The 27,987-nt window shown below is 39.5% G+C and overlaps 2 protein-coding genes across 2 annotated transcripts in view; one reads left to right on the top strand and one right to left on the bottom strand.

Annotated features, from left to right (window-relative positions):
* irak4 (interleukin-1 receptor-associated kinase 4) overlaps positions 1 to 27,987 on the bottom strand; it is a 34,458-nt gene that overhangs the window by 2,548 nt on the left and 3,923 nt on the right. The window contains exons 2-10 of the mRNA XM_079858958.1: positions 7,585 to 7,757; positions 5,716 to 5,871; positions 5,491 to 5,651; positions 4,781 to 4,845; positions 3,283 to 3,507; positions 2,490 to 2,676; positions 573 to 635; positions 323 to 481; positions 10 to 73 (exon numbers count right to left, since the gene is read on the bottom strand). Coding sequence (XP_079715084.1) covers positions 20 to 73; positions 323 to 481; positions 573 to 635; positions 2,490 to 2,676; positions 3,283 to 3,507; positions 4,781 to 4,845; positions 5,491 to 5,651; positions 5,716 to 5,871; positions 7,585 to 7,757 — 1,243 coding nt within the window. The 3' untranslated portion in view covers positions 10 to 19. The remainder of the gene's footprint in view (positions 1 to 9; positions 74 to 322; positions 482 to 572; positions 636 to 2,489; positions 2,677 to 3,282; positions 3,508 to 4,780; positions 4,846 to 5,490; positions 5,652 to 5,715; positions 5,872 to 7,584; positions 7,758 to 27,987) is intronic.
* Positions 19,164 to 27,664, top strand: LOC307151287 (uncharacterized protein; the record flags this gene model as incomplete). Its single annotated transcript, XM_079859239.1, has 3 exons — positions 19,164 to 25,510; positions 26,993 to 27,193; positions 27,372 to 27,664. The coding sequence occupies one exon, from the start codon at positions 19,164 to 19,166 to the stop codon at positions 23,010 to 23,012; it is 3,849 nt and encodes a 1,282-aa protein (XP_079715365.1). The 3' UTR covers positions 23,013 to 25,510; positions 26,993 to 27,193; positions 27,372 to 27,664.

Genomic DNA, 27,987 nt, shown 5'->3' on the forward strand with positions numbered 1-27,987 from the left:
TTGATTTACCTCGAGCGGATCATCCGGAGCACTGGGAATGTTTGAGATGAAGATCTTCCAGCTCAGAGAGAACCTGACCATTCAAAAATCATAATATATTATATACATATTTATTTAAACATTTACATAAAATGTAACTGGAAAAACACTCTCATGCACACACTCTCACGTGCACACACTCACTCACTCACACACACACGCACTCTCTTTCACACACTCTCACACACACACCTGTGTGATAGCAAGTCTTCTGTTCTTCTTCTCACACATACATCCTACATACACACACAGAGACGCCATGTCATACATCCCACACACACACCTGTGTGATGGTGGGTCTTCTGTTCTTCTTCTCACACAGACACTGAGACGCCACGTCATACATCTTCTCCACCTCCTCCATCTGCCATCCCTCCATCTTACTATCAATGAAGTCCGGCAGAGAGACCTCGTCATCATCGATCTCATCCTTCATCTCCATCTGAAACACACACACACACACACACAGGTGACTGAGCTGCACAGACAGACGAGGAGAGTTTGAGAAGATCTGACTGAACGTTCACACACACCAGTAGTTTAGGATCACGGCTTTCATCCACCGGAGGAAGACCAGACAAAATCTCCAGCAACACCTGCACGATAAACACAGAAATATAATTCATGTTCCTGTTAATCGTGAATCAGAATAACTTCCCCTCCCTCATGAAAATTAAATAAAATAGGGTCTTTGGGGAACCAAAAATTGTTCTTCTGTTTCCAAAGTTTCCTTTATTTTTAAGAGTGTATTTTAAAAGCTCCTGCAGTTTCAAACTGGCCGAACCTTCTTCTGTTCTGTTTCGTTCCTCCTGTAATTTGTGCTCATTAAAGTCTTTCAATGAGACGCTCTGAGCGACTACAAACACCAAAACTACTGGTGGAAGGAAGCGGTTCCCCATTAACCCGGTTAGTGTTGAAGAGGAACGAGTGAAGCACGTCTGAATGATGCATGTGTGCTGATAAACCATCAGTCTCTGAAATACACATTTCTGTCTTAAAGCACCATGAAATCTAAATGGACAACTCATGCTTTTGCAGTGTTTATCTGTGCACTTCATTATTGTGTTAAATTCCTGTTCCTGGTAATCTTGAATCAGAATAACACCTCGGTTACGACTGTTATCTCGGTTCCCTGAAGAGGGAACGAGACGCTGCGTCGACTGACGCCAAGGGAACGCTTTGCGTGATGACGTCTTAAAGCACATGTAAAATCAGTCCAATGGTGTGGCGGGTGACGTCAGGAACCAGGAAACTACAAAGCCTGCCCAAAACAGAGCAGCGCTAGCTTCGTAGAAGTCTGAAGTAGTTGCTGACAGGCATGTAGGAGATATAAAGGAGGAGGACAGAAGGACTGTAGCATAATAGATCTAGCCACATTAGAAAGGACCTTTGGATTATAGCCTGGTCTAGGATGAAGGAACGCTTTAACCATGCCAGATTCATGGGACCCTGTGGTCCCAGCTCTCTTCAGGTCATTGACCAGGTCCTGCCGTGTAGTTCTGGGCTGATCCCTCACCTTCCTCATGATCATTGATGCCCCACGAGGTGAGATCTTGCATGGTGCCCCAGACCGAGGGAGATTGACCGTCATCTTGAACTTCTTCCATTTTCTAATAATTGCGCCAACAGTTGTTGCCTTCTCACACAGTTCTCTGGTTTTGGCCATTGTGGAGAGGTTGGAGTCTGTTTGTTTGAGTGTGTGGATAGGTGTCTTTTATACAGGTAACGAGTTCAAACAGGTGCAGTTAATACAGGTAATGAGTGGAGAACAGGAGGGCTTCTTAAAGGAAAACTAACAGGTCTGTGAGAGCTGGAATTCTTACTGGTTGGTCGGTGATCAAATACTTATGTCATGCAATAAAATGCAAATTAATTATTTAAAAATCATACAATGTGATTTTCTGGATTTTTGTTTTAGATTCCGTTTCTCACAGTTGAAGTGTACCTATGATACAAATTACAGACCTCTACATGCTTTGTAAGTAGGAAAACCTGAAAAATCGGCAGTGTATCAAATACTTGTTCTCCCCACTGTATATAGATAAAGCGCTACTAAAGCCACAGAAGCTAGCGCTGCTCTGTTTTTGGCAGGCTAGTTTCCTGGTTCGTGACGTCACCCGCCTCTGACGTTCCGCCACACCATTGGACTGATTTTACATGTGCTTCAAGACGTCATCACGTCAAATGATGCAGCGCGAGTTCCCTTGAAAGGTAGAACTTCCTCTTGCAGCATCTCTTCTCTTCTCTGATGACGAGGGCAGGGCAACCTGTCACTCACATGAGATCCACCAATAGCAAACCACAACCATCCAATCAATTCCCCACAGACAAAATCAAGCCCCGCCCACATTTGTTCTTGTTCCAGAAGCGTTTCACTCGGATATACGATACAATAGGGAAAAAAGACAAGAAAAACATCCATTTGATGCGGACTGTAATAATGAACGCACCACGCCGAAGCTGAAGATGTCTGATTTAGGAGTGATCTCTCCTCTCAGCGCCTCCTGTGCCATGTATGCCGTAGTTCCCACAATCCTCCCTGTCATGACCGTCGAGCACGACTGTTTGGCTGAAGCTCGCGTCAAACCGAAGTCGGAGATCTTCGCAACCAAGCCTTCATCCAGCAAGATGTTCGCACTGTTGAACAGATGAAATAACGGGGATGTTTGTTTTATAAATCTCTGAGTTACTCTGGATTCAAACCCCACAGACTATATTGTGAAACATGATGTCAAAAATGTTTTTAAAGTCTCTTCTTCTCACCAAGGCTGCTTTTATTTGATCAGAAATACAGTAAAAAATTGTGAAATATTATTATGATTTAGAATAGCTGTTTTCTATGTGAATATATGGTAAAATGTAATTTATTCCTGTGATCAAAGCTGAATGTTTAGCATCATTACTCCAGTCTTCAGTGTCAACATTCAACAATCAACATGTTGATGCTCAAGAAACATTTATGATTATTAATAATTTTGAAAACATCAATAATTTTGTGGAAACTGATATATTTTATTTTTCACAATTCTTTGATGAATAGAAACGTTTTAAAAACATCAGAATCTTATTGTTAACTTATCAAGACACTAAAACAAAATTTGACTTTTGAAGTTTAATCATAATTTTACTATGATGTTAAAATTAAATGTTTTTGAAAACCTACTAAAAATACTTGTGTCTAAAACAGAAAGCAGGTCACATTAGAGCTGAAGTTATTAGTTGTAAGCTGCTGTGGTCGCTCACCTCTTGACGTCTCGGTGGATGTGGTTGTTCTGGTGCAGGAAATGCAGACCTCGAGCCGATCCTGCACTGATCCAACATCTGCTCCGCCAGGAGAGAGGAGAAGAGCCGTCCAAACACGCCAGCCGGTCCAGCAGCGAGCCGTGGGGCATGAAGGAGTACACCAAACACATGTGCACCCCGTCACTGGAGGATCCCAGCAGCTCCACCAGATGCTCATGCTTCAGACTGAGTGAAGAGAGAGAGAGAGAGAGAGAGACAGAGAGAGAGAGACAGAGAGAGAGAGAGAGAGACTTGACTTTAAGATCCCTTTATTTACAAAAACATTAAAGATATAACGTTTTTAGTAAAAAAAAAAAAAAAAAAAAAAAAAAACTTTTAAAAACAACTAGAATGTAAGCAATGGATTTAAACAACAACAACAGAGTCTCAAGACATGAAATAGCATCTTTGAAACGCAAAATACTCGTTTCTAAAAAAATAAATAAAAATAAAAATAAATAAATCATATCAACCCACCACCACAGGAGATCACATAAACACATTTATTATGCTTCCACCACAATCCTGTATGGAGTTTGTCACTTTGGGATTGTTTTCTCTGCGAAGGATTCATGCATTTATTCTTTTTTTTGTCAATACTTTTGTCCAAAGCGACTTAAATGAGGAATAAAACAAATTCATATTCAATATAAATTAAATCGAAAAACTGCTGAATCAATGAAAGATGAAATGACAGACGACTTGAAAGATATATACATTTTTTTTTCCACTATACATTTATTCATTCACATATGAATAAATATGTTTATATGTGTGTGTGTGTGTGTGTGTATATATATAGAATAAAATAATATTTATTTATAAATATCTTATATAATACATAATGTTTTATATATAAGCAAATTACGTAATAAATAAATATAATATTTTTTTATATATAATCAACATGGTTAAAGAATACATATATTAGGGCTGTCAAACGATTAATCGCATACAAAATAAAAGTTTGTGTTTACATAATATACGTGTGTGTATGGAGTATAATTATTTTCTATATATAAATACACACACATGCATATATATTTAAGAAAAATGTGTTATTTATATATAAAATATTTATATATAATATAAATTATATATAATATAAATATATATACACAGTATATACATGCAAATATTTCTTAAATATATACATGCATGTGTGTGTATTTATATATAGAAAATAATTATACACCGTACACACACATGTATTATGTAAAAACAAACTTTTATTTTGGATGCGATTAATCGTTTGACAGCCCTAATATATATATATAATATATATAAACATATGTTGTTTTGTACAGAACAATGTTTGATTATTTATAAAGATATTTTATATTACATATAATATTTTATATATAATAAAATTACATATAAAAATACATTTAATCTATATTTTTTTCATAATGTAAATTTCATAATAATTATGATATTAACATATATACAGTATTTGTACCTCCTGAGAGTTTGAATCTCTTGATTAAACTGAGTCTTCAGGTCTTCCAGTGAGCCGTCGTCCATCTAGAACAAAACAAACATTACCATGATGTTTTTTTTTACTTTGTTTAGATCATATTTACTCATACCTGTCAACATTTGAATACAAAAATATGGGAGATCTGAACGTGTGTGTGTGGGGGGGGGGGGTGCTGGATGGCAGAGGCAGGCTAAAAACACATTAATTGCGCAGATACTGACATAAATAAATACATAATCTGTGTATTACATACATAATACATTACATACATAGTTCGTCTATCCTCAGGATGCTGCTGTTCTTCTGCGCGCGATTTTTTATCCCCCAAATTAGTTCAGCAGAGCCTACACCAAACACTGATCCCTAAACCTACCCGTCATTTAACCTTAACCAATGAAATTAGCTGCATGGCGGGATTTCTGCTTAACTGGTGTGCGCCCAGTGGGATTTTTTTTTAAAACTTCTTATAGAAAGATTAAAAATACGGGAGAAATACGGAAAAATATCTAAACGTGATGATAGCGGGATAGCAAGGTAAAATACGGGAGAATCCCGGGAAAAACGGGAGGGTTGACAGGTATGTATTTACTGTCTACTTTCACTCAAATGCAGAAGTAAAATGGGTTGCACAAAACATGTTGATTTTATAGTTTAGCGGTATTTCGCAGCACTACTGAGCTCAAACTCACAGGATTGAGCTTCTTCACAGCTACATAAGTGTCTCCCATCCGGCCTCTAAAGACGACGCCGAACCCGCCGGAGCCGAGCCGACAGCCTCCGTCCACCAGGGGGCGATCGTCCCAATCGCTCGTGATGACCGTCAGCTCGCGGTGAGAGAACGTGTGGAACCCTGTGTGAGAGAGGGGTTGTAGGGGCTGATGGGTAACGGGTGTCTGATGTGATTATATAAAGACCTTCAGAGCTGCTCCATGTGTTTTCCTCGGGTCCGGTGCTGCTGTCCGGCTCCATCACACGCGTCTCCTGCTGAACGGGTTTGATTACCTCGGGACAGGCGCACAGACGAAGCACTTCTTCACGCTGCGCTGCGCAGACGGACACCCCAGATGAGCCTGATTTCAAAAGTGTTTATTATAAATGATTTATCAGTGCAAATTATCATTATTGTGTTAATAATCTCGAATCAGAATAAGTTCCTCTTGCAGCATCTCTTCTCTTCTCTGATGACGAGGATGGGGCAACCTGTCACTCACTGACAAAATCAAGCCTGGGAACATTCTGGGAATACCCGAGACATAGGCCATGTCCACACTAATACGTTTTCGTTTGAAAACGTATACTTTTCTCTCCGTTTTGGCCTTCCGTCCACACTGAGACAGCGTTTTAAGTCAACGAAAACGTAGCTTTTGGAAGACGCTCTCCAAAGTGGATAAATTTAAAAACGCTGTGCTTTTGAATACGATGATTTACTCATGCGCAGTACGGGGATGTAAGCGTTTTCAGACGTTTCAGTGTGGATGAGCAACTTTTGGAAAACGATTGAAAATGATAGTGTGGACGCAGAGCGTTTTTAGACGAAAACTTATTGAAAATGTATCCGGATCAGAGTAGACGTAGCCTTATATTCAGGCCCGGCTGCAGAATGAAATGACTGAGGGGGCATGTGAAATTGTTAAGGGGGCTTAACTTTATACCATCAATGAACAATACACACTGATAACTTGCTTAGTAAAAAAAGATAAGCCAGCGTCATTTATTATGCATATATTAACCCTTTCACGCTTAATTTTAATATTCTAACTGACTCCCCATAGTGAGTTTTTTCAAGGCGACTGTTATTTTAGAATTTAGAACGTTCCCCCTTAATGTTTCCATGGCAACGCGTCATATTTGTCACGTGACACACCGCGGATGTATCGCTTTTATTTCCTTTTCCCTTTTTTATTCAAAATATTCACAAACTTGCTTACCATATCTGATATTCCGATTCTCAAAAATGTGTTTGTGAGTGTTTGGTCATTTAAAAACCTTTATAAATAATCTTGATCTTGATCTATAACGTGAGATGGCTAGCTGTTTCTTTGCGCCGCAGTTCAGAGAATCCTGTGAGTCATCAATTTCTCCCGAAATACATGCAAGAAAGTGGAATAGAAGAATAGAGTAAACTACTTTATAGTTACTTCCACTGTGTTTGTCTGATATGAATAACACACGTCGGCAAATAATATTTGAATAGATTGTTATTGCTGCTTCCACAGACATCAGTGTGTATTTTACAAACTCCAAATGTATTGTTTTACTAGTGCTTAACGTGTTTTTAAATGTCTGAAACCAAAAATAAACATTGTGAGGTTGAAAACACTGCATAGTGATATATGACAGCGCTGAGCGCGTCCGACTTTGGCTCAGCGCCAGCCAACGCGCGAAAGCACAATTTGAATCTGGCAGTTATGTCGTCACTCGTCACTGAACATTCTAAATCCCATATATGGGACTGTACCGCTCAAAAGGTTAAACATTTCATTTGTAACCATGAATACAAAAATGAAACTGAGGGGGCACAAATCAGATCTGAGGGGGCAATGCCCCCTTTTGCCCCCTCGTGGCGCCGGGCCTGCTTATATTACATCTTGTGAAAATGGGCATAATAGGTCTCCTTTAAGCAGCTTTCGATGTTTCAGTGTGGACGAGAAACATTTGGAGTACGCTTGAAACGCTAGAGTTGACAGAGTTTGTTTTGGAACAAAAACATAGTTTTCAAACATATCCGGATTAATGTAGACGTAGCCTGAGATTGTCAGATCAGGTCATGGCGGTCAGAATACCTGCTTTAGTGTGGCAGATCTTGTCTTCTGGCAGCAGGACGCTGACGGCGGCGAACAGCTGGTGTCGGACCAGAATCTCCACCAGATCTCCAACGGTGCAGTTTGTGGTTCCCCAGTCGAACAGCATCTCCATCGTGGGACTCTTTCCCTGGAGAACAGCTGCTTCAAACCTCCTGAAATCAGACGCCATAGCAACCATACAGAACATCTTAGCAACCGCATAGCAACCATCCCAAACACCCCAGTACTGGAGCGGTGAGTTTTGAACAGGCGAATACCACCAGTGTTGAAGAAATCGTTAACTAAAACTATTAAATAAAAATTGTTTTCAGTATTTGAAATTAGGCAATATAAAATATTATAAAAATAGAAACATAAAAAAAGACAAAACACAAAATTAATTTTAAAACTAAACTTAAAACTTAAATTATAAAAATAAAAGCTAATTCAAAATATTATGAAATACTATAATAGTATATCAGTAATGAAAAAATAATGATGGATAGAACAACTGATGGATGGCTGGATGGATGGATGATGGATAAAACTATGGATGATGGATAAAACTATGGATGATGGATAAAACTATGGATGGATGGATGGATGATGGATAAAACTATGGATGGATGGATGGATGATGGATAAAACTATGGATGATGGATAAAACTATGGAGGGATGGATGGATGATGGATAAAACTATGGATGGATGGATGGATGATGGTTGGACAGAAAGATGGATGGATAGATGGATGGACAGAAAAGTGGTTGAATGGATGGATGGATGGATAGAAGAATGGATGGATGGATGAAAGGATGGATGGATGGATGGATGGATGAATGAACAGAATGTTGGGTTGATGGACAGTGACAGATGGATGGATGGATAAATAGAATGATGGATGGATGGATGGATGGATGGATGGATGGATGGATGGATGGATGGATGGGTGGATAAATAGAATGATGGATGGATGGATGGGTGGATGGATAGAACAATGGATGGATATAAGGATGGATGGATGGGTATGGATAGAATGATGGATAGATTGATGGACAGAACGATAGATGCAGATGGATGGAGAGAATGATGGATAGAACAATGGAGGGGTGCTAGATAGATAGACAGATGGAAGGATAGAATGATGGATGGATGGGTAGAGTGATAGATAGACAGATAAAAATGAAAAAAACATCAAATTAAATGGTAACACTTTATTTTGATAGTCCGTTTGTTGAGACTTTACTAGTTATTAGTAGCCATTCAGTAGCTTGTCAACAGTGCATCAGTTGACATTCAACAACACTGTTTCAACAGACAAGTAACATACGTTCAACTGACTGCCTTTAGACTATAAGGTACAATTCACGTGTTAATCTACAGATTTTACGAAAAAGTGCCTGTTGACTGTCAATATTATTTTGCAACAGGTTATTAACCAATTGGCGACTAACTTTCAATTGTCAACTAACTCTCTGTAGATTGAGTACCAACAACTCAAGATCAATCTGTCAGTTAAATGTCAACAGTCATGTCAGCATATGAAGTATATGATACTGTATATCCTACTCAAGGGGTCTCATGTGCATCAAATTTATGATTATTTTAGCTGATTTAAAAATGTTTTAACCATTTGTAGATAATCTGTTGATAGTCAACTAAAGATTACATGTAGTTGCTTATTTGTTGCTTGTCAACAAATAAATTGTTTATGATCAGTAGACTATTAATAGACATTCTCAACTAAGCGTTAGTAGATATCTTTTAGGACTATCTAATTAAAGTGAAAAACAGTTTATATCAGTAGAAAGTCTATAACCTATCAACAGATTAATATATTGTTTATGATCAGTTGACTATTAATAGACATTATCCACTAAGTGTTAGTAGATATCTTTTAGGACTATCTAATTAAAGTGAAAAACAGTTTATATCAGTAGAAAGTCTATAACCTATCAACAGATTGCATACCTATCCTGACTGAAGTAGAACAAACACTATGGCCAGCACATCAGAGAAAAAAAAACAACACTTTTATCAAAAAAAAATTAATAAATAGTACAACCCATTATTTAATAGGATATCATGATCACATCTGAACCATCTGATTATGTGAAAAATTATACTGAGCATTCCAAATGAGAAAACTCTCAATAGTCTACAATCTACATCATTTCAAATGCCAGAGGCCAAGATCAAAAGTTATAAACAACAAATAAAAATAATTATTAATTAATACATTTAGCCTTTCATGGCAGTAAGTTTTACAGAAAATCGCATTTATTAAATGCAGTTTAACGTTATAACAGTTACTCATTTAAGAAATAATCTCTGTTCCTGCTACAAACTCGCTTCAGAGGATTAACAGACAGTATAGTTTAAACCCTTAACAATACCTTCTTTAATCGTTTAATCATTTTGTAACATTTAGCGTTAGTTTATTTAACGTTACGCGCCCTGCTGAAAAATCCAGCTAAAACCAGCCTAAGCTGGTTGGCTGGTTTTAGCTGGTTTAAGCTGGAAGTAGCTGGTTTTAGCTGGTCTCCCAGCCTGGCTTAGCTGGTTTTAGCTGGTCTCCCAGCCTGGCCTAGCTGGTCAAGCTGGTCTCCCAGCCTGGCTTAGCTGGTTTTAGCTGGTCTCCCAGCCTGGCTTAGCTGGTCAAGCTGGTCTCCCAGCCTGGCTTAGCTTATTTTATATATATATAAAATATAAAATTTTTATATTTTATATATATATAATTATGTATAATAATAATAATAATAATAATTCACACACACACACACACACACACACACACACACAATGTTAATATAGATGAAGTTGATTATAATATACACTAGTTAATTATTGGAACCGACTGGAACCCAGATTTTTTTTTGTTGTTGTTTGCTTGCCATTTAGTAATATAACACAATTATTAGTACTGCAACGCAACTTATCATTATATAAATGTAAATTAAATTTTTCAAAAATAAAATAAAAAACTTTTAATACTTCTGTCACAATTTTTTTACTCGCGTGCCATAAACCTGGCATATTGCACATGAATGGGTCATAGAACTACACAATGAGTTTAAAATTCATGATTTAATATTAATGATTTTTTTAATTGTTATACGTTTTAATTCTAGATGTTTATTTAAATGCTGCGTGACTTTGAAGTGTTTTAATGTGCGTGCGCGTGAACGGTGAACATTCGAACATTGGCATTCAAACACTGGAGCGAGCGCGCTGCGCGAGAGCAAGAGCAGATGGAAACGGGAAACGTCATCAACTGACACACAGCAAAACTCTTGTCTCTCGCTGTTGTTTTCACTGCTTTCAGGTGAGTTTAGTCTACAAATTCACACAAATAATACATACAAACGTCCCTGACACCTTTATTACGTGTAATTGACACGCTCCTGTTGAATATTTACTTTATAGAAATGGTTTTGTGTCTTCGAAAAAGTCCGTTAGCATCTCAACCATTTTCAGAAGAGGTAAGTTAGGCCTACGTTATTAACTATAGACTGGAGCTCTTGTTTATGAAAGTTTGGGGTTTTAACCACATCTTTGTGTAGATAACAGTTTTTGATAGTTTTGTTTTGCTGGTAATTTGTCAATGGGTGATTGGAAGTAAGCTAATTTATTTAACCTAAAAGAATGCACTGCACTGTTAATCAGTGACGTCACTTAATAACAGTGCAGTGCATTCTTTTAGGTTAAATAAATTAGCTTACTTCCAATCATTTTATTAATTTCATATGCATCTATTTATATTAATATATAATTAATTATTATATTAATTAATATATTATCTTAAGAAATATATATATATATATATATATATATATATATATATATATATATATATATATATATATTATTCTTTCTCTTTTCTGCAGTTCACCTCTGCTCTAGCTTGGTTTCTTGTAATAAACCCTATTGTAAATCCTATGTAACATTGTTGGCTCTGTGAAATTGCATGTTATGTTCCTACTGTATCATGCTGAAGGCCTGCTGCACCCCCGTCCAAGAAAATCTCCACAGCTATGAACCATATGACTAGTAAGCAAAACCACCTCAAACATACAATGCACTACTGTCCAAAAGTTTGGGGTCTGTAAGATTTATGCTTTTGAAAGAAGTCTCACATTTTAAAATCATTAACCCCAGGTTTTTTCAGTGTGATTGTCCTTGAGAAGCCTGTAGGCTAAATAATAGGCGACAAATATAATGGTATAATGGTCGTAGTTATAATAATTTATTTAACTATTATGATAACAGGATATCATGGTCATTGGTATATTTTATTTTATTTCTCTAGGTCTGTTTTGAGTTATGTTGGCCAGTGAGACAGACACCATACTCAGGGGTATTTATTTATTTGTATGTATTTTTTACTGATAAATACTGATTTTTTTTTTTTTTTTACTTTTAAATGCTAAATGTGATTCAGGCATGCAAGTTATTTTTCACAGATATCTGGCCAGCTTACTCATGGCTCATACTCTTAGCCTTTAAAATGTTTGAATTGATATCCCCAATGCAATATCAGGGGCTAAAGATATCATTAGAGTTCTTCAACTTATGGCTATGCTCTTGTTATCAGATGAGATATAATCCCTAGCGTTTGGCCCTGTGATTCTTCAGGACAAGACCTTGATGCCATCCACACTCAGTAGATGAAGAAGGTGAGTTTCACAATAGCTGCTACTATCACAAATCAAGAGACCGAACACAACAGGCTTTCATCCATATGCACACACCCATATGTAGGCATGGGTACTGAAACCCAGTATTAAATGGGCCCTGGGGCCAAATTAGGGATGACCGCAGTATCGATAAGCTTGGACGTTATCAGTTCTGCTGACGGTACTGAAGAAATTACACGCACTATTTATTAAATACATTGTCTCGCAAATTGTATTTCACGCCATCCTTAAAAAAATTTCAAATCTTAAAGGTCCCATGACATGAAATTTTCACTTTCTGAGGTTTTTTAACATTAATATGAGTTCCCCTAGACTGTATATGGTCCCCAATTTTCTAGAAATTTCAATCGGTGTAAATCGAGCTTTTGCTATCTTTCTCTGCCTTTGAGAAAATGGAAGCTCAATCGCGCTGATCTTGAATCTCCTCCTTATGACGTTATAAGGAGGAATGTTACCTCCCCTTTCTCTGCTTTGCCCGCCCAGGCGCCCAGAGAATATTTTCCGCCCAATGCGCCAATGAGAAAATAAGCTAGGAAGTAGGAACGCGCGCGCGCGATTTTAGTTTATCTACGAGAGATAACATGGCTTTTGAGCGAGCGAAGCATAACAATTGCTCAATAATTGGATGTACAAATGAACACTGAAGGGTCAATACAGAGCTGGGCTTGCTGAACGTCTGAAACTAAAGTCTGGATCACTCTCTTTGGCTCAGCTACACACCTCGGACAAGTAAGTCAACAAATGATATATAAGTGTGTTGCTTGTTTATGGTTACCTAGATTGTTACAAGTAGAATGTGGCTGTAACATTAGCTATGCAGCTATGCAGTTTATGTGTGTGAATACACACACTGTAACGCGAGTGTTGTACCCTTTTTTGTTATTTGGATAACCGTTTTCCTGTTGGTTATATGGCGCGCGCGATATTCGCATTTCAAGATCGCAGAGCTTGATGTAATTTTAATAAGATAAATACAGACGTTACAGATCTCTCATGAAAAGGCAACAGTAGGTTCGCGTTAGCTACATGATGATAACTGTAAACCATCCGAATAAAGTACCGTATCCAGACATAATATTTTAAACTAACCATTCGGAAACGTCCTGCTGGAGCCGCTGAGTTGCAACTTCTTCATCCGTTGCTTCTCCATCCGGATCAGATTCTGGGTCAAACTGAAATGCTTGAAAGACTGCGTGTCTTCGTGCCATTGCTATATCCAACGTAAACATGCACGCCGCGGTACCGTTGCGCAAGATGGTCAAGGCCACACCCACCCTCCACCTTGCGCCGCCTTTCTCCTCCTCATTAGCATTTAAAGCTACAGACACCGAAACGGCCTGTCTGAAGGAAGCTCATTCTGGGACTGGCTTGTAGTGGCTATAATTCTGCACCGAGGCTGAATTTTTGGAAAGAGATTTCAGATACAGTACTAGGGACCACTAAGGCCTATATTAAAGCCTACAAAAAGTAGCATGTCATGGGACCTTTAAAATATTTGTTTGCCGTAACCCGACCGACCCTGTCAATTTAGTACCGACCCAATTATTTATTTATTTTTCCCTTTTAGTCCGACCGACTTGCCGGTTGTAAACTTGCGTTAAGACCGACCAATTTTTCTTTTAACTCTTCAAACAACTAATACAAATGCAATAAAAATAATATTAGTTATTAAGTATTGTGAATATAAATTGCCTAGACCTACATACAAACATAAGCTACATTCTTTCTTTTAAATAAAAACCCGTGGCGTGTCATCTATGATTATGTTTACACCATTGGTTTACGCATGTCACACTATGGCCTGCAGGCTAAGTTCGCTTCGTTTCATTCACTGTCAATGGTTCGCGCTTGGTAATGATGGCTGCGGCTTTTGTCAAATTACTATAAAGATTATTTCATTTTTATATGTTGTTGAATATGGTTTATTAAAAAATAAACATGTGAGAGCGTGTTATAGGCTATATGCAGAGATGGGAAGTAACGAAGTACAAATACTTCGTTACTGTACTCAAGTAGATTTTTCAGATATGTTTACTTTACTATTTATTTTGTGCCGACTTTTTACTTTTACTCCTTACATTTTAACATGAATATCGGTACTTTCTACTTTTTTTATTCTAAAAAATTGTCTCGTTACTTTAGTTTCAAATAATTTCAGTGGAATCGTTATTATTTTTGCGTCATCAACCCTTCACAGGGAGTATGATTGACAGGCGATGTGACCAATCATAATCCGCCATTTTGTCCGACAAAGCAGTCAGGAGAGTTAGTAGATTAACATTGGAGGATTTAAACTTGAAAAATGAAGTGTACCGACATCTTTTCGCGTAAAAACATCATTCCCTATTATGTTCATTCATGTTTATTTGATGCTATAAATGAACTAGAAGGAAGAGATGATCGGTTCATGAGCAGCTATAGCCCTTACACGGATGTCCCACAGACGTCAACATTAGACTTGCGGTAGACGTCGAAAAAAGACGTTGCCTGGCGTTAACTGAGGCTCTACAGCGATCTGTCACGACACATTAAAGAGACACAAAGCGGTGTTTATGGTTTACATTTCTTTAAAAAATGACAAAATTTGAAAGGTGAGAATTTGTTTCATATAAAAAAATAGCCTGGTCTGTCCTGTCTCTCAGCTCCTTGTCAGTGTCCTCTCTGCTCCGCGATGTGTGTTTAAGTGTGTGAGAACATGGTGTGGCGTAAGAGCGGCGTCGCTTGTCGGACATAGCAACAGTAACTAAAGGGAACGGAAGGGTTTGGGAATGGGAATGGCACGGTCAAATGAAAGTGAATATACGTTGCACATCACTACAAGACGACTCGACAGATTCGGCGGCATTGATTCGCGGAAAAAATCATTACATAGCCTATATGTAGATTCCTTTAAATTAGGGATGCACCGATCCACATTTTTTCACTTCCGATCCGATTCCGATACCTGAATTTGGATATCGGCCGATACCGATACTATTCCGATACCAGAGCTGTGTTTGCTTTAATATTATTATTATCATTATTGTTTATTTTATATGATGCTGAAATAAACTTCTCTCAATAGGCAAGTATGATATGTAACTTAAAGTACGTATGTCCCAAAAGGCAACTTGAAGTAAGAATAAGGTCAAAAAAGGAAGTCAGAAAAACAGGAAATCCTGTTAACAGGAAAAATCCCATTCTGAAAACAAATATGCAACTGTAAGGGTTTCAAATTTATTGTCATGTCAATATTTATTACGTTCCCAAAAAGTAAAATACTTGAGTGTTGAAATATAAGAAAAGTGCAAGTGTAAACATCTTACACACACACTTTCTGAAGGGTGATCCTCGCTCCGATGCAGTAACGTTAACTCTCTCGATGAATGCTCGATCAACATCAGCATCTTGCAAACAGACAAACGGATTTCGCCTCAGACGCGCGTCAATTTCGCTTCAAACGTTTGCTTTTTATGCGCGTCAATTTTTCTCTGGACGCGCGAATGGATTCAAAATATTCAAGCGTCCAACTAGACGCGGTAGACGAGAATTTGACTCGCTATTCATGTTTGGGGTGAACGCACAGTAACGTGGTGCTTTTTTAAATGTTTGATTGCGTGCGTTGTGTTGTACGACACGAGGGAGCTTAAAAGAGCTCTGAATTACGGCTTCGCAAACATTGCATTTTGCTGTCTTGCTCTGCGGTGTTTCCAGTAAGTTAAGTATTTCCACACAGCGGACGTTGTTGGCTAGCCGCAAACTGCGGAATGGAATTCCTGAGCGGGAGCGTGTCTCATAACTCTGTGTCTCATTGAGCCGCGCCTCTGTTCCGGAAATCCATTCCGCAGTTTGCAGCCAGCTAGCAGACTAGCCGGCGGGAATCACTTTTGGATTTCAGCAGACAACGTTAAAGCGCAGACATGATTCATGGATATCGGATATCTCCGCAGGTTGGATCGGGAAAATCCGATACGTGAATTATGCTGGTATCGGGTCCAGATACCGATACTGGATCGGATCGGCCCCATCCCTACTTTAAATGTTAAAGGAGAACTCCTGTCAATTTTAACATTGAGCTCATGTTTTTGGAAATATGGAGTGCTGTCAATACAGAGAACAACGACAACAATCAGTGTTGCCTACACCATGTTATCCTCTTTTTAAAATTAGCACCCTGTTGACTTCAATGGGGCAAGTTTTAAACCTGCTTTTAGCCTCTTAACATCCTTGATGTGTCATTACAAGTGCCCAGCCATGTTGAGTGATTCCTTCAGAGTGAACACGGTGAATCTGACTGCAGTAGATGTAAAAGATATGAATAAAAATGATGTTATTTAAGCCAGCGCAAATACCTGTATTTACATCCTGTTTTCGGTCGAAATCCAAAGTAGTCGATTGTCGAGTTCACGCGCGTGATCATAGGTAACTAAACCTATGCGTGTGAACTCGACAATCGTAATGACACATCAAGGATGTTAAGAGGCTAAAAGCAGGTTTAAAACTTGCCCCATTGAAGTCAACAGGGCGCAAATTTTTAAAAGAGGATAACATGGTGTAGGCAACACCGATTTTTGTCGTTGTTCTCTGTATTGACAGCACTCCAAATTTACAAAAAAATTATCTGATAATTCTGATTATGTTCAAGATGGACATGCACATTTCTATCATAGCCCTCCTCTGAGAAAACCTAGTGATACGTTTTTTTTCAATCTCATCTGAAATGATCAGTGTTGGGGGTAACGCATTACAAGTAACATGCATAACTCATTCAGATTACTTTTTTGATGTTACAAGTAAAGTAATGTGTTACAAGTAGCATGCATTACCTAATCAGATTACTTTTTGATCTAACAAGTAATTAACTACAAGTAATGTGAATTACCTAATCAATTACTTTTTGATGTAACGAGTAAAGAAACGCATTACAAGTAACATGCATAACGTAATCAGATTACATTGTGATGTTATGAGTAAAGAAACGCATTACAATAACGCACATTATATAATCAGATTACTTTTTGATGTTATGAGTAAAGAAACGCATTACAATAACGCACATTACATAATCAGATTACTTTTTGATGTTATGAGTAAGGAAACGCATTGCAAGCAACATGCATTACGAAATCAGATTACTTTTTGATCTAACAAATAAAGTAATGCATTACAAGTGTCATACATTATGTAATCACATGACTTTTTGATGTCAATGAAAATTACATTCTAATAATACAAGTACATTTATTGACAGTAAAAAAAAAATCACTGCAGATTAAGTTTTTAAGTTTTAAATTTCAAAAACAATATTCACATTATAATTATGAATTGTAGCTGAAATATAGCAATTGATGCATGACGTCCACTACAGTGGACATGTGATTAATCAGAGTTTTCTCTCAATCTAAAATCAAAACTTGGAAAATTTTACTGTGATATGACTCATTAGATATTGCTTGATGCTGCAATATATTTTTTTTTACCTACAAGAGTCTCCTAGGATAGAAGGAATGGGTGTTTTTGAAAACATATTGAACTCTTTAATAGTCAAGTCAAGTCAAGTTTATTTATATAGCGCTTTTCACAACACAGGCTGTATCAAAGCAGCTTCACAGCAATAAATTAGAACAATACATCTGTGCTGCTCCTTTAAGAAAGTGTGCTGCTCCTTTAAGAAAGCAGGTAGAAGAATTACTCACCGTGCTGTTTGTCTCTTTAGACTTGCCGTAGTTCTCAATGCATGCAACAACCCTGAAGCACAGCTGAGCACTTTTCATCATCTTTTACACGTTTTGTCTTCATAACTCTGAAGAACTTATGTCTGTAAGTGATGGTTAAAGTTGCATTTTCATGACAACCTTAAGTAAAGACCGTTTGAATTACATATTTGTGTGAAAAGTGTTAAAAATGGTAAAGATGCTAATCGCGTTAGCCTGTCTATGGCGTTTTCCATGTTAAGTTAGCATTCATGCTAATCGCTATATAACCATGTGTGGTTAATGGGTAAATTTAGTGTGTTACTGTATTTTGTGCTTTCAAAGTAGTATTTAATCCTGTGTTAATAAGAATTTAACCTATTCAAGTTTATTAATATGTACATTTGTATTTCTGTATTGCAGTTTCACAGTGTTTCTGATAAAACATCCTAAACGTCCTACTGCTTCCTGGGTGTTTATTGAAGAACCTGTTAGCTGTCTGCCAAGCTAGAAGTCCTACCCAAATTTTAGTAAGGGCAGAACAGTGAAAAGACACTAATTCGACGGGTTACATCTGGAACGTGTTGCCACGTGGAAATGCACAGCAATCTTCAATAAAGCTGCCTTCACTATGGAAGATCTCGAGATGGGCTGTTCTCACTGCTACCATCAGGCAGGCGGTACCGCAGCATCGGGACACGCACCCGCCGACTCCATGACAGCTTCTTCCCGCAAGCAATTAGATTTTTAAACTCTTGATTCAATAACCTATAACATACTGCATTCAAAAACCTTAACTTAACCCACTGTATATTTACATTTATTTCTTTCGCATGTGTATTTATTGGTGTATAGATGTCTATATTGTATATTGTACATTATTTATTATAATGTATATGGTGCTGTGAGTTATTGTGCGCACACTAGAGGTGTAATTTGTAAGTGCAAATTGTCTTTGTCCATTGTGTCATGACTGCTATGTTGTTTGGAACCGCACCTAAGAATTTCACCTACTGTTGCACTTGTGTATATGGTTGTGTGACAATAAAGTGATTTGATTTGATTTGATTTGATTTGATTTGATACGATCCCAATGCTCTAACACTTCACGTAGCAGCCGGTCTTCTTCAGCAAGTGTTATAGCAGCCAGAGCACGTGCGAAGGCAGAGGCTGCTCGCACTCAAGCATCATTTGCTCAAAAAGAAGCAGACATGCTAAAAGCACAAGCATATATCGAGGAAGAACAACAGAAAGCTGCAGCTGTGGCTGCTAGGAAGAAAGCAGAGCTTGAAGCAAACCTCCACACTCTGCGACTAGAGAGTGCTGCTGCAGCTGCCAATGCTGAAGCTGAAGTTTTAGAGGCAGCTGCTGAGAACGAAGTAGGGGATCCTGATCGCATAAGCTTAAAGAGTGAATGCGTTGAGCAGGGTTTTGCAACTAATCCAAAATCTGACCACTCTCACCATGACTCGCAACCCCAAGAACCGGTGCCAACACCAACACGCCAGCTAGCAATGGAAGTTGGTGAGCCAGTTAAAAGATGCATGGAGAAGGGTACCACGCAGTCAAATGAAATCAGCCTCCACGAGTTTCAGGAATTACCCGCTCAATACACATTCATTCAAGAACAAGCTCCTTCGAGTTGCCACCATCAAAGTCCATATAAGTCCGCTCTGTACGACTTTGAGCGTCCATATCATTCATCTCCACTACGAGGAAGTTCTAGCCACAGAGATCACTCACACATGGCTACACTATCAGGCAACCATGACCAACCTTCTCAGCCTTATTCAACCTTTGCTTCCAGAGAGCCCGAGTCTGGTTCAGCAGTTATGTCAGACTTAGCCAAGTATTTGGTACGCCGCGAAATGGTGAGCTCAGGGCTACTAAAGTACGACGACCAACCAGAGAACTATAGGGCCTGGAAGGCATCCTTCTACAGCTCTATAGAGAGCCTACACCTAGCACCAAGAGAGGAGTTAGATCTCCTTTGCAAATGGCTGGGACCAAAATCTTCCGAGCAGGCAAGGAGGATAAGAGCGGTTCATATCCATGATGCAGCAGCGGGTGTGAATATGGTGTGGCAAAGGCTGGAGGACTGCTTTGGATCGCCGGAAGCCATAGAAAATGCTCTCTTCAAGAAAATAGAGGATTTTCCAAAAATCAGCAACAGAGACAATCAAAAGCTGAGAGAATTTGGAGACATTCTTTTGGAGCTAGAGGCCGCCAGAGCAGATGGCTTCTTAACTGGGCTCAGTTACTTGGATACATCTCGTGGCATCACTCCAATTGTTCAGAAACTGCCATACTCCCTGCATGACAAGTGGGTCTCTCTAGCATCTCGTTACAAAGAAGCCTACAGAGCTCCATACCCACCATTCTCTATATTTGCAAAGTTTGTCTGTGACCAGGCCAAGATTCTGAACGACCCGAGTTTCGCATTACTTACTGGTCCAAGCATGAACAAAACTGAAAGACCCTTTAAACAAAACTTGAAAACACCTGTTTCTGTCAGGAGGACGGACATCTCAGTAGACACTGACAACCATCAAGACAATTCGGGAGAAAAAGCACCGATCGACCTAGACAAGCAGTGTCCCCTACACCTCAAACCACATCCCCTGAGGAAGTGCCGTGGTTTCCGAAGCAAACCTTTGGATGAGAGAAAAACCTACCTTAGGGACAAGAACATCTGTTACAGGTGTTGTGCTTCATCCAGTCACCTAGCCAAGAACTGCGACAAAAACATTCAATGCAGAGAGTGCAATAGTGATAGTCACCCAACAGCACTTCATCCGGGACCAGCTCCGTGGACTTCTGGAGCCCCTGTAATGGCGAAAGATCAAGGCGGGGAGCAAAGGGAAGGAGCCTCTTTAGCTATCACATCCAAATGCACAGACATATGTGGGACTGCTTCCAGGTCAAGGTCATGTGCAAAAATCTGTCTTGTCAGTGTTTACCCAGTAGGCCATAGAGAAAGAGCCGTGAGAACCTACGCTGTTGTCGACGAACAGAGTAACAGATCTTTGGCAAGAAGTGAGTTTTTTGAGCTCTTTGACATCAAGGAAGGTTCAGCTTCATACACATTGAAGACATGCTCAGGAGTCATTGATACCATAGGGCGACGAGCTAACAACTTCGTCATGGAATCTTTAGATGGTAAGAATCAGATCCCACTCCCATCTCTGATTGAATGTGATATGTTGCCGGATGATAGGTCAGAAATTCCCACGCCAGAGATCGCCAAACACTATTCTCATCTCAAAAGCGTTGTGGGCAAGATCCCTCCACTCGATCCCACAGCAGCCATCCTTATCCTACTCGGACGTGATGTACCAAGAGTGCATAAAGTCCGAGAGCAGTGCAACGGACCTCATAACGCACCCTATGCCCAACGCCTCGATCTGGGCTGGGTTATCATAGGAGAAGTGTGTTTGGGGTCAGCTCACAAACCAGACTCCATCAGTGTCTACAAGACTAACATACTGAGTAACGGCCGTCCATCTCTTTTTGATCCTTGTCCAAGTAAGCTTCACATCAAAGAGAAGGTGGATGTTCAAGTACTTCAACCTGGAGTTGCACATCTCGCAGATGTTGACAACCTGTTTAGTGAAACGGATTGTCTTGGTAAAGGAGTCTTCCAGCAAACGGCCCAGGATGACAAGCCTGCTATGTCTGTGGAAGATAAGATCTTTCTGGAAATCATGGACAAAAAGATGTTTATGGACGACTCAAACAGTTGGGTGGCTCCATTGCCCTTCAGAGAACCAAGGCGCAAACTTCCCAACAATAGAGTACAAGCAGAAAACCGTTTCAAGACACTACGCCGTAGGATGGAAAGAAGTCAGGAAATGAGAGAACACATGCTTGCATTCATGCAGAGAATCTTTGAATCAGGACATGCAGAACCAGCTCCCCTGCTCCCCCGAGACCAAGAACGCTGGTATTTGCCCATTTTTGGGGTTTACCATCCACGCAAGCCAGGTCAGATTCGAGCTGTATTCGACTCCAGTGCTAAGCATGATGGTATTTCCCTGAATGACATCCTTTTGAGCGGCCCTGATTTAAACAACTCACTCCTTGGGGTACTTACTCGCTTCCGTAAAGAACCGGTTGCTGTAGTAGCAGACATAGAGCAGATGTTCTACTGCTTCAGGGTCTGCGAGGAGCATCGTGATTTCCTGCGGTTCCTCTGGTTTCAGAACAACGACCCTGCCAGAGAGGTTGCAGAGTACCGCATGACTGTCCATGTTTTTGGAAATAGCCCCTCACCAGCCGTTGCCATATATGGTTTAAGAAGAGCTGCTCTACAAGAGGAAGACGAATATGGCCTGGAGGCAAATCAGTTTGTCTTGAGAGATTTTTACGTGGATGACGGTTTGGCCTCATTTCCTACCAGTGACCTCGCCATTCATGTTCTAAAAAAGACTAAAGAAATGTTAGCAGTATCAAACATTCGACTACACAAAATAGCATCCAATCACAAGGCTGTGTTGGAGGCATTCCCACCCGAAGAACGGGCTAAAGAGCTAAAGGGTTTAGCACTGGGAGTAGACCCTCTACCTGTGCAGAGAAGCTTAGGGCTCAACTGGAACCTTCAGAGCGACAGCTTCACTTTCTTCGTCTCCAGAGAAGAGAAACCATTTACGCGCAGGGGTGTTCTCTCAACAGTCAACAGTCTGTTCGACCCACTTGGTTTTGTGGCTCCAATAACAATACAAGGGAAGTCACTTGTCAGAGAACTTTCATCAGAGTATTGTGAATGGGATGCCCCATTGCCTGCCGAAAAAAAGACAAGGTGGAAGACCTGGAAAGATTCGCTCATTGCACTCGAGCAGCTTCAGATTCCACGGTCATACTTACCCATTTCTTTGGTCTCTACACAATCCAGGGAACTTTGTGTCTTTTCTGACGCCTCTACCACAGCTATCTCTGCAGTAGCTTACATCAGAACAGTTGACAATCAGGGAAACATTCAGGTTGGATTCTGCATGGGGAAGTCCAAATTGGCTCCAAAACAGTGCCACGTCTGGAGCTTTGTGCAGCCGTACTCGCGGTAGAGCTTGCAGACACGTTGGTGGAAGAGTTGGACATGAAGGTGCACACAGTTAAGTTCTACACAGATAGTAGAGTAGTGCTTGGTTATATATACAACACTAACAGAAGGTTTTACGTATATGTTGCCAACAGAGTAGCACGCATCCGAAAGTCAACACGCTCCGAACAATGGCATTTTATCAACACAGGACACAATCCTGCAGATCACGGCACACGAGACATACCAGCTACTCTCTTGAAGGAAACCAACTGGTTTTGTGGACCCCCCTTTCTCAAAAAGAAAGATAACGCTGCTTTGTCTCAGCAGGAAGTCTTCGAGCTTGTGGAACCAGACTTGGACGCAGATGTGCGTCCCCTGATTACAACCCTGGCTACTAATGTTTCCAAAGCTCACCTTGGCTCGCACAGATTCGAGCGCTTTTCCAGCTGGAAGCAACTGACCCTTGGAGTAGCTAGACTTATTCAGAAAGTCAGATCTTGCTTTAAGACCTTGGACGAAACAAAGATGGACAATCTCTCACAGGCAAGGACTGTAATAATCCGTTGTGTACAACACGAAATCTTCAAAGAGGAAATTAAAAATTTGTCCAAAGGAGAGAGTGTGTCAAAACACAGCCATCTCAGAAAACTTGATCCCATCATGGACACTGACGGTTTGTTGAGAATAGGTGGTCGCCTGTCCTCCGCCGCAATTTCATGGGAAGAGAAACATCCAATAATCATCCCTAAACTCCATCACATTGCAACACTGTTGGTGCGTTATTACCATGAACGAGTCGCACACCAAGGCAGACACATCACCGAAGGCGCCATTCGGTCTGCCGGTTTATGGATATTGGGAGGAAAGAGACTGGTTTCAAGTGTCCTACACAAATGTGTTACTTGTTTGAAGTTAAGAGGCGAGACAGAAACGCAAAAAATGTCCAACCTACCTGTCGATCGAGTTACCCAAGTTCCTCCATTTACTCATGTCGGGATGGACGTGTTTGGCCCGTGGACAGTTTGTGCTCGTCGCACCAGAGGAGGTCTTTCTGAAGGAAAACGCTGGGCAGTGTTGTTTACCTGTCTAGTCACAAGAGCAGTGCACATAGAGGTAGTGGAGTCTCTATCAACATCGAGCTTCATAAATGCTCTAAGGAGATTCACCGCTATCAGAGGACCAGCAAAGCTCTTTCGTTCCGACCGCGGAACAAACTTTGTCGGTGCCTGTAGAGAACTAGGTATAACACCACAAGAGGCAGAGCTTCAGTCTTATCTCAAGGAACAAGGCTGTACTTGGGACTTCAATGTACCCCACTCTTCTCACATGGGTGGGGCATGGGAAAGAATGATAGGTGTTGCTCGCCGCATTCTGGATGCCATGCTACTCAAGGTGCATTCCCCCAAACTCTCACATGAGGTCTTAGTCACGCTATTGGCCGAAGTTGTTGCTATAATGAACGCAAGGCCAATAGTCCCAGTGTCATCAGATCCACACAGTCCTGCTGTCCTCACGCCTGCCATGCTTTTGACACAGAAAACAGATTCACTGACCGCTCCTTTGGGATACTTTGACTTAAAGGATCTTTACCGGAGTCAATGGAAGCAGGTCCAAAACCTTGCGGATCACTTCTGGAAACAATGGCGTCAGGAATACCTTGCCACACTACAACCAAGACGGAAATGGCAGACAAGTCAACCCAACTTACAATTTGGAGATGTTGTGCTTCTTAAAGACAAGGGAGCCAGGCGGAATGAATGGCCTATGGGACTGATAGTCAATACGTTTCCTGGCCGAGATGGTAGAGTTCGCCAAGTGGAGGTTAGGGTAGTTCAAGGAGGTTCTGCTAGAGTTTATTCAAGACCCATCTCGGAAGTCGTTCTTTTATTCAGGGAGACATAGTGGTATACCATATTATACCAGGCGGGGAGTGTGCTGCTCCTTTAAGAAAGTGTGCTGCTCCTTTAAGAAAGCAGGTAGAAGAATTACTCACCGTGCTGTTTGTCTCTTTAGACTTGCCGTAGTTCTCAATGCATGCAACAACCCTGAAGCACAGCTGAGCACTTTTCATCATCTTTTACACGTTTTGTCTTCATAACTCTGAAGAACTTATGTCTGTAAGTGATGGTTAAAGTTGCATTTTCATGACAACCTTAAGTAAAGACCGTTTGAATTACATATTTGTGTGAAAAGTGTTAAAAATGGTAAAGATGCTAATCGCGTTAGCCTGTCTATGGCGTTTTCCATGTTAAGTTAGCATTCATGCTAATCGCTATATAACCATGTGTGGTTAATGGGTAAATTTAGTGTGTTACTGTATTTTGTGCTTTCAAAGTAGTATTTAATCCTGTGTTAATAAGAATTTAACCTATTCAAGTTTATTAATATGTACATTTGTATTTCTGTATTGCAGTTTCACAGTGTTTCTGATAAAACATCCTAAACGTCCTACTGCTTCCTGGGTGTTTATTGAAGAACCTGTTAGCTGTCTGCCAAGCTAGAAGTCCTACCCAAATTTTAGTAAGGGCAGAACAACATCAATGTTTGTTTCTAGTGGAACGTCCACGTTTGGTAATGCTGATCAATAGTATCGTTGATTGATTAATTAAATTAAATATCCCCAAATATCCCCAACTGAGCAAGCCAAAGGCAACAGTGGCAAGGAACCGAAAAACTCCATCAGGTGACCTAATGGAGAAAAAAAAAACCTTGGGAGAACCCGGGCTCAGTCGGGGGCCAGTTCTCCTCTGGCGTTTATAAACTAGAGGTCGGATTTAACTGTAAGATTAAAAGTATTATATGAATGCCTGGCTGAAGAGATGCGTCTTTAATCTAGTTTTAAACTGGGAGAGCGAGTCTGAGCAACGAACAGTATCCGGAAGACTATTCCAGAGTTTTGGTGCTAAATGTGAAAATGCTCTCCCTCCTTTGGTGGATCTGGATATCCTAGGTATGACCAAAAGCCTCGAATTTAGTGACCTTAAAGAGCGCGATGGATTATAGGGCGATAGAAGATCCGTTAATATTGCAGTAATATTAAACATTTTAATACTACAGTAATATTAAACATCTTTAGTATTTCTGTTTCAAATAACGTTGTGTTTGAGCTGCGTGCGCTAAAGCTAAAGAGCTGAAGGAACACCCCTAAACCTATATGTGATAAATTAGATATTTATACAAAATAAACACAATATTACAACTTACACTTGCACAAAATCATGCACAGATTAACTTGAGCTATTATTAATAGTAATCAACTATTACATAGTGAAACTCCTGTTGTGGATGCGCTCCTCCTAGGACAACACGCTGAAACACAGCAACTAAACCCAAAGAATTCACAACGTTTTTAATGCAATATTTTGCTCATTATAATGTATGTATATATGGCAGTCCCAATCATAGTTATTAATGTTCTGCATTGAAGCTAATGATCATCACATATTGTGACTTTTAATTAAATCAAAGCTACAGCTAACACTGTCTGTAAAAGACAGACTTACAATCGGTTAAATGTACTGTTATGTTGATGAAATGTTGAAAAAAAATCAACTTTAGAAAACATGGGTGGTGATGAAGTAAAAAGATCCAGCGTATTTAGATGGTACAACCTTTTGAACTGACTGTATGCATATCCCACACAGCCTCATTTTTGATTCACTTGGAATTAAATATGGCATCTACCTAGACTAAAGTTACTTGACACATGCTGAAAGGTTCCACACAAATTGTTAAGATCTCACTGAAATGACTAGATATCTTTGTAGGAAGAAAAATACAGCTTCTTATTTGTAATATTGTGATCTGTAAAAAAAAAAAAAATGCAGCTCTTATGTGGTAGCCAAAGTAGGAGTAACGTCACAACATTTAAAGCTACCAACTGGAATATGTTCTGTATAAGTGTCTTTTTTCTGTAGAACATAAAAGATGATATTTTGAAGAGTGTTTTTTTTTTTTTTCATACAATTGAAGCTCATTTTTGTTTTGTCTTGATCCACATAGGAAACAAAGTTTGGATCAGAGAAAAGGCATGGGAGAAGATTAATTTATCTACAAAAGATTCTCTCTATGTTAAAGAGATAGCTGTGGCACTGTGGGGAACAAACACTTTAAAGAGCAGAAGTGTGTCAGGAAAGGAGTGTCCCACGAATAAACATTCTGCAAAGCCTCCCCTGACACCCTCCAAGCTGCAAGTTTTGAGAGGTAATCTGTTATTTCATTCATTCGTTCATTCATTCATTCATTCATTCATTCATTCATTCATATACTTTATGTAGCCGTAGCCAATTTAGTAAAAGGGTTTTACATTAGTTGATTAACTTTCTAAGTTTTACTAGTTGAAAAGTGACAAATTAATAATCTAAATTATTTATCTTTCAAGTCTGCTTCAGTGACTGGCTCAAACAAAAAGAACCCGAAAAAGGAGAGAGAGAAGCGGGAGAAGCAAGTGGGGTATTACATATCCCAAAAAATACAAGATGTCATAAAAAAAGAGAAGAAAAATGTTATGTAAAATGTATCTCTATAATTCTGTTATTGTTCTCCTTTAGTTACTATTATAGTTTTTAGCATTTCAATCATTTCAATTAATAATTTTGTACATTACTGTTAGCATATCAATGGGTTGTTTTAATGGGCTGCAATATCAAATAAAAGGAATTTGTTTGAATGGTTGCCTGTGCTCCTGAAGATTATTTTTAAGTATACTTGGAATTGTTTACATTATTTGTCACAACACCCAGTGGCAGGAAAAATAGAGAAGACATAGAGTCAGCCAGCCTGACCAGCTAAGACCAGCCTGACCAGCTAAAACCAGCCTGACCAGCTAAAACCAGCTAAGCCCAACAATGACCAGCTAAGACCAGCTAAAACCAGCTAAGCCCAACAATGACCAGCTAAAACCAGCTAAGACCAGCTAAAACCAGCTAAGCCCAACAATGACCAGCAAAGACCAGCCTGACCAGCTAAAACCAGCTAAGACCAGCCTGACCAGCTAA

Source organism: Squalius cephalus, assembly GCF_949319135.1.
Source record: "Squalius cephalus genome assembly, chromosome: 23".
NCBI lineage: Eukaryota > Metazoa > Chordata > Actinopteri > Cypriniformes > Leuciscidae > Squalius > Squalius cephalus.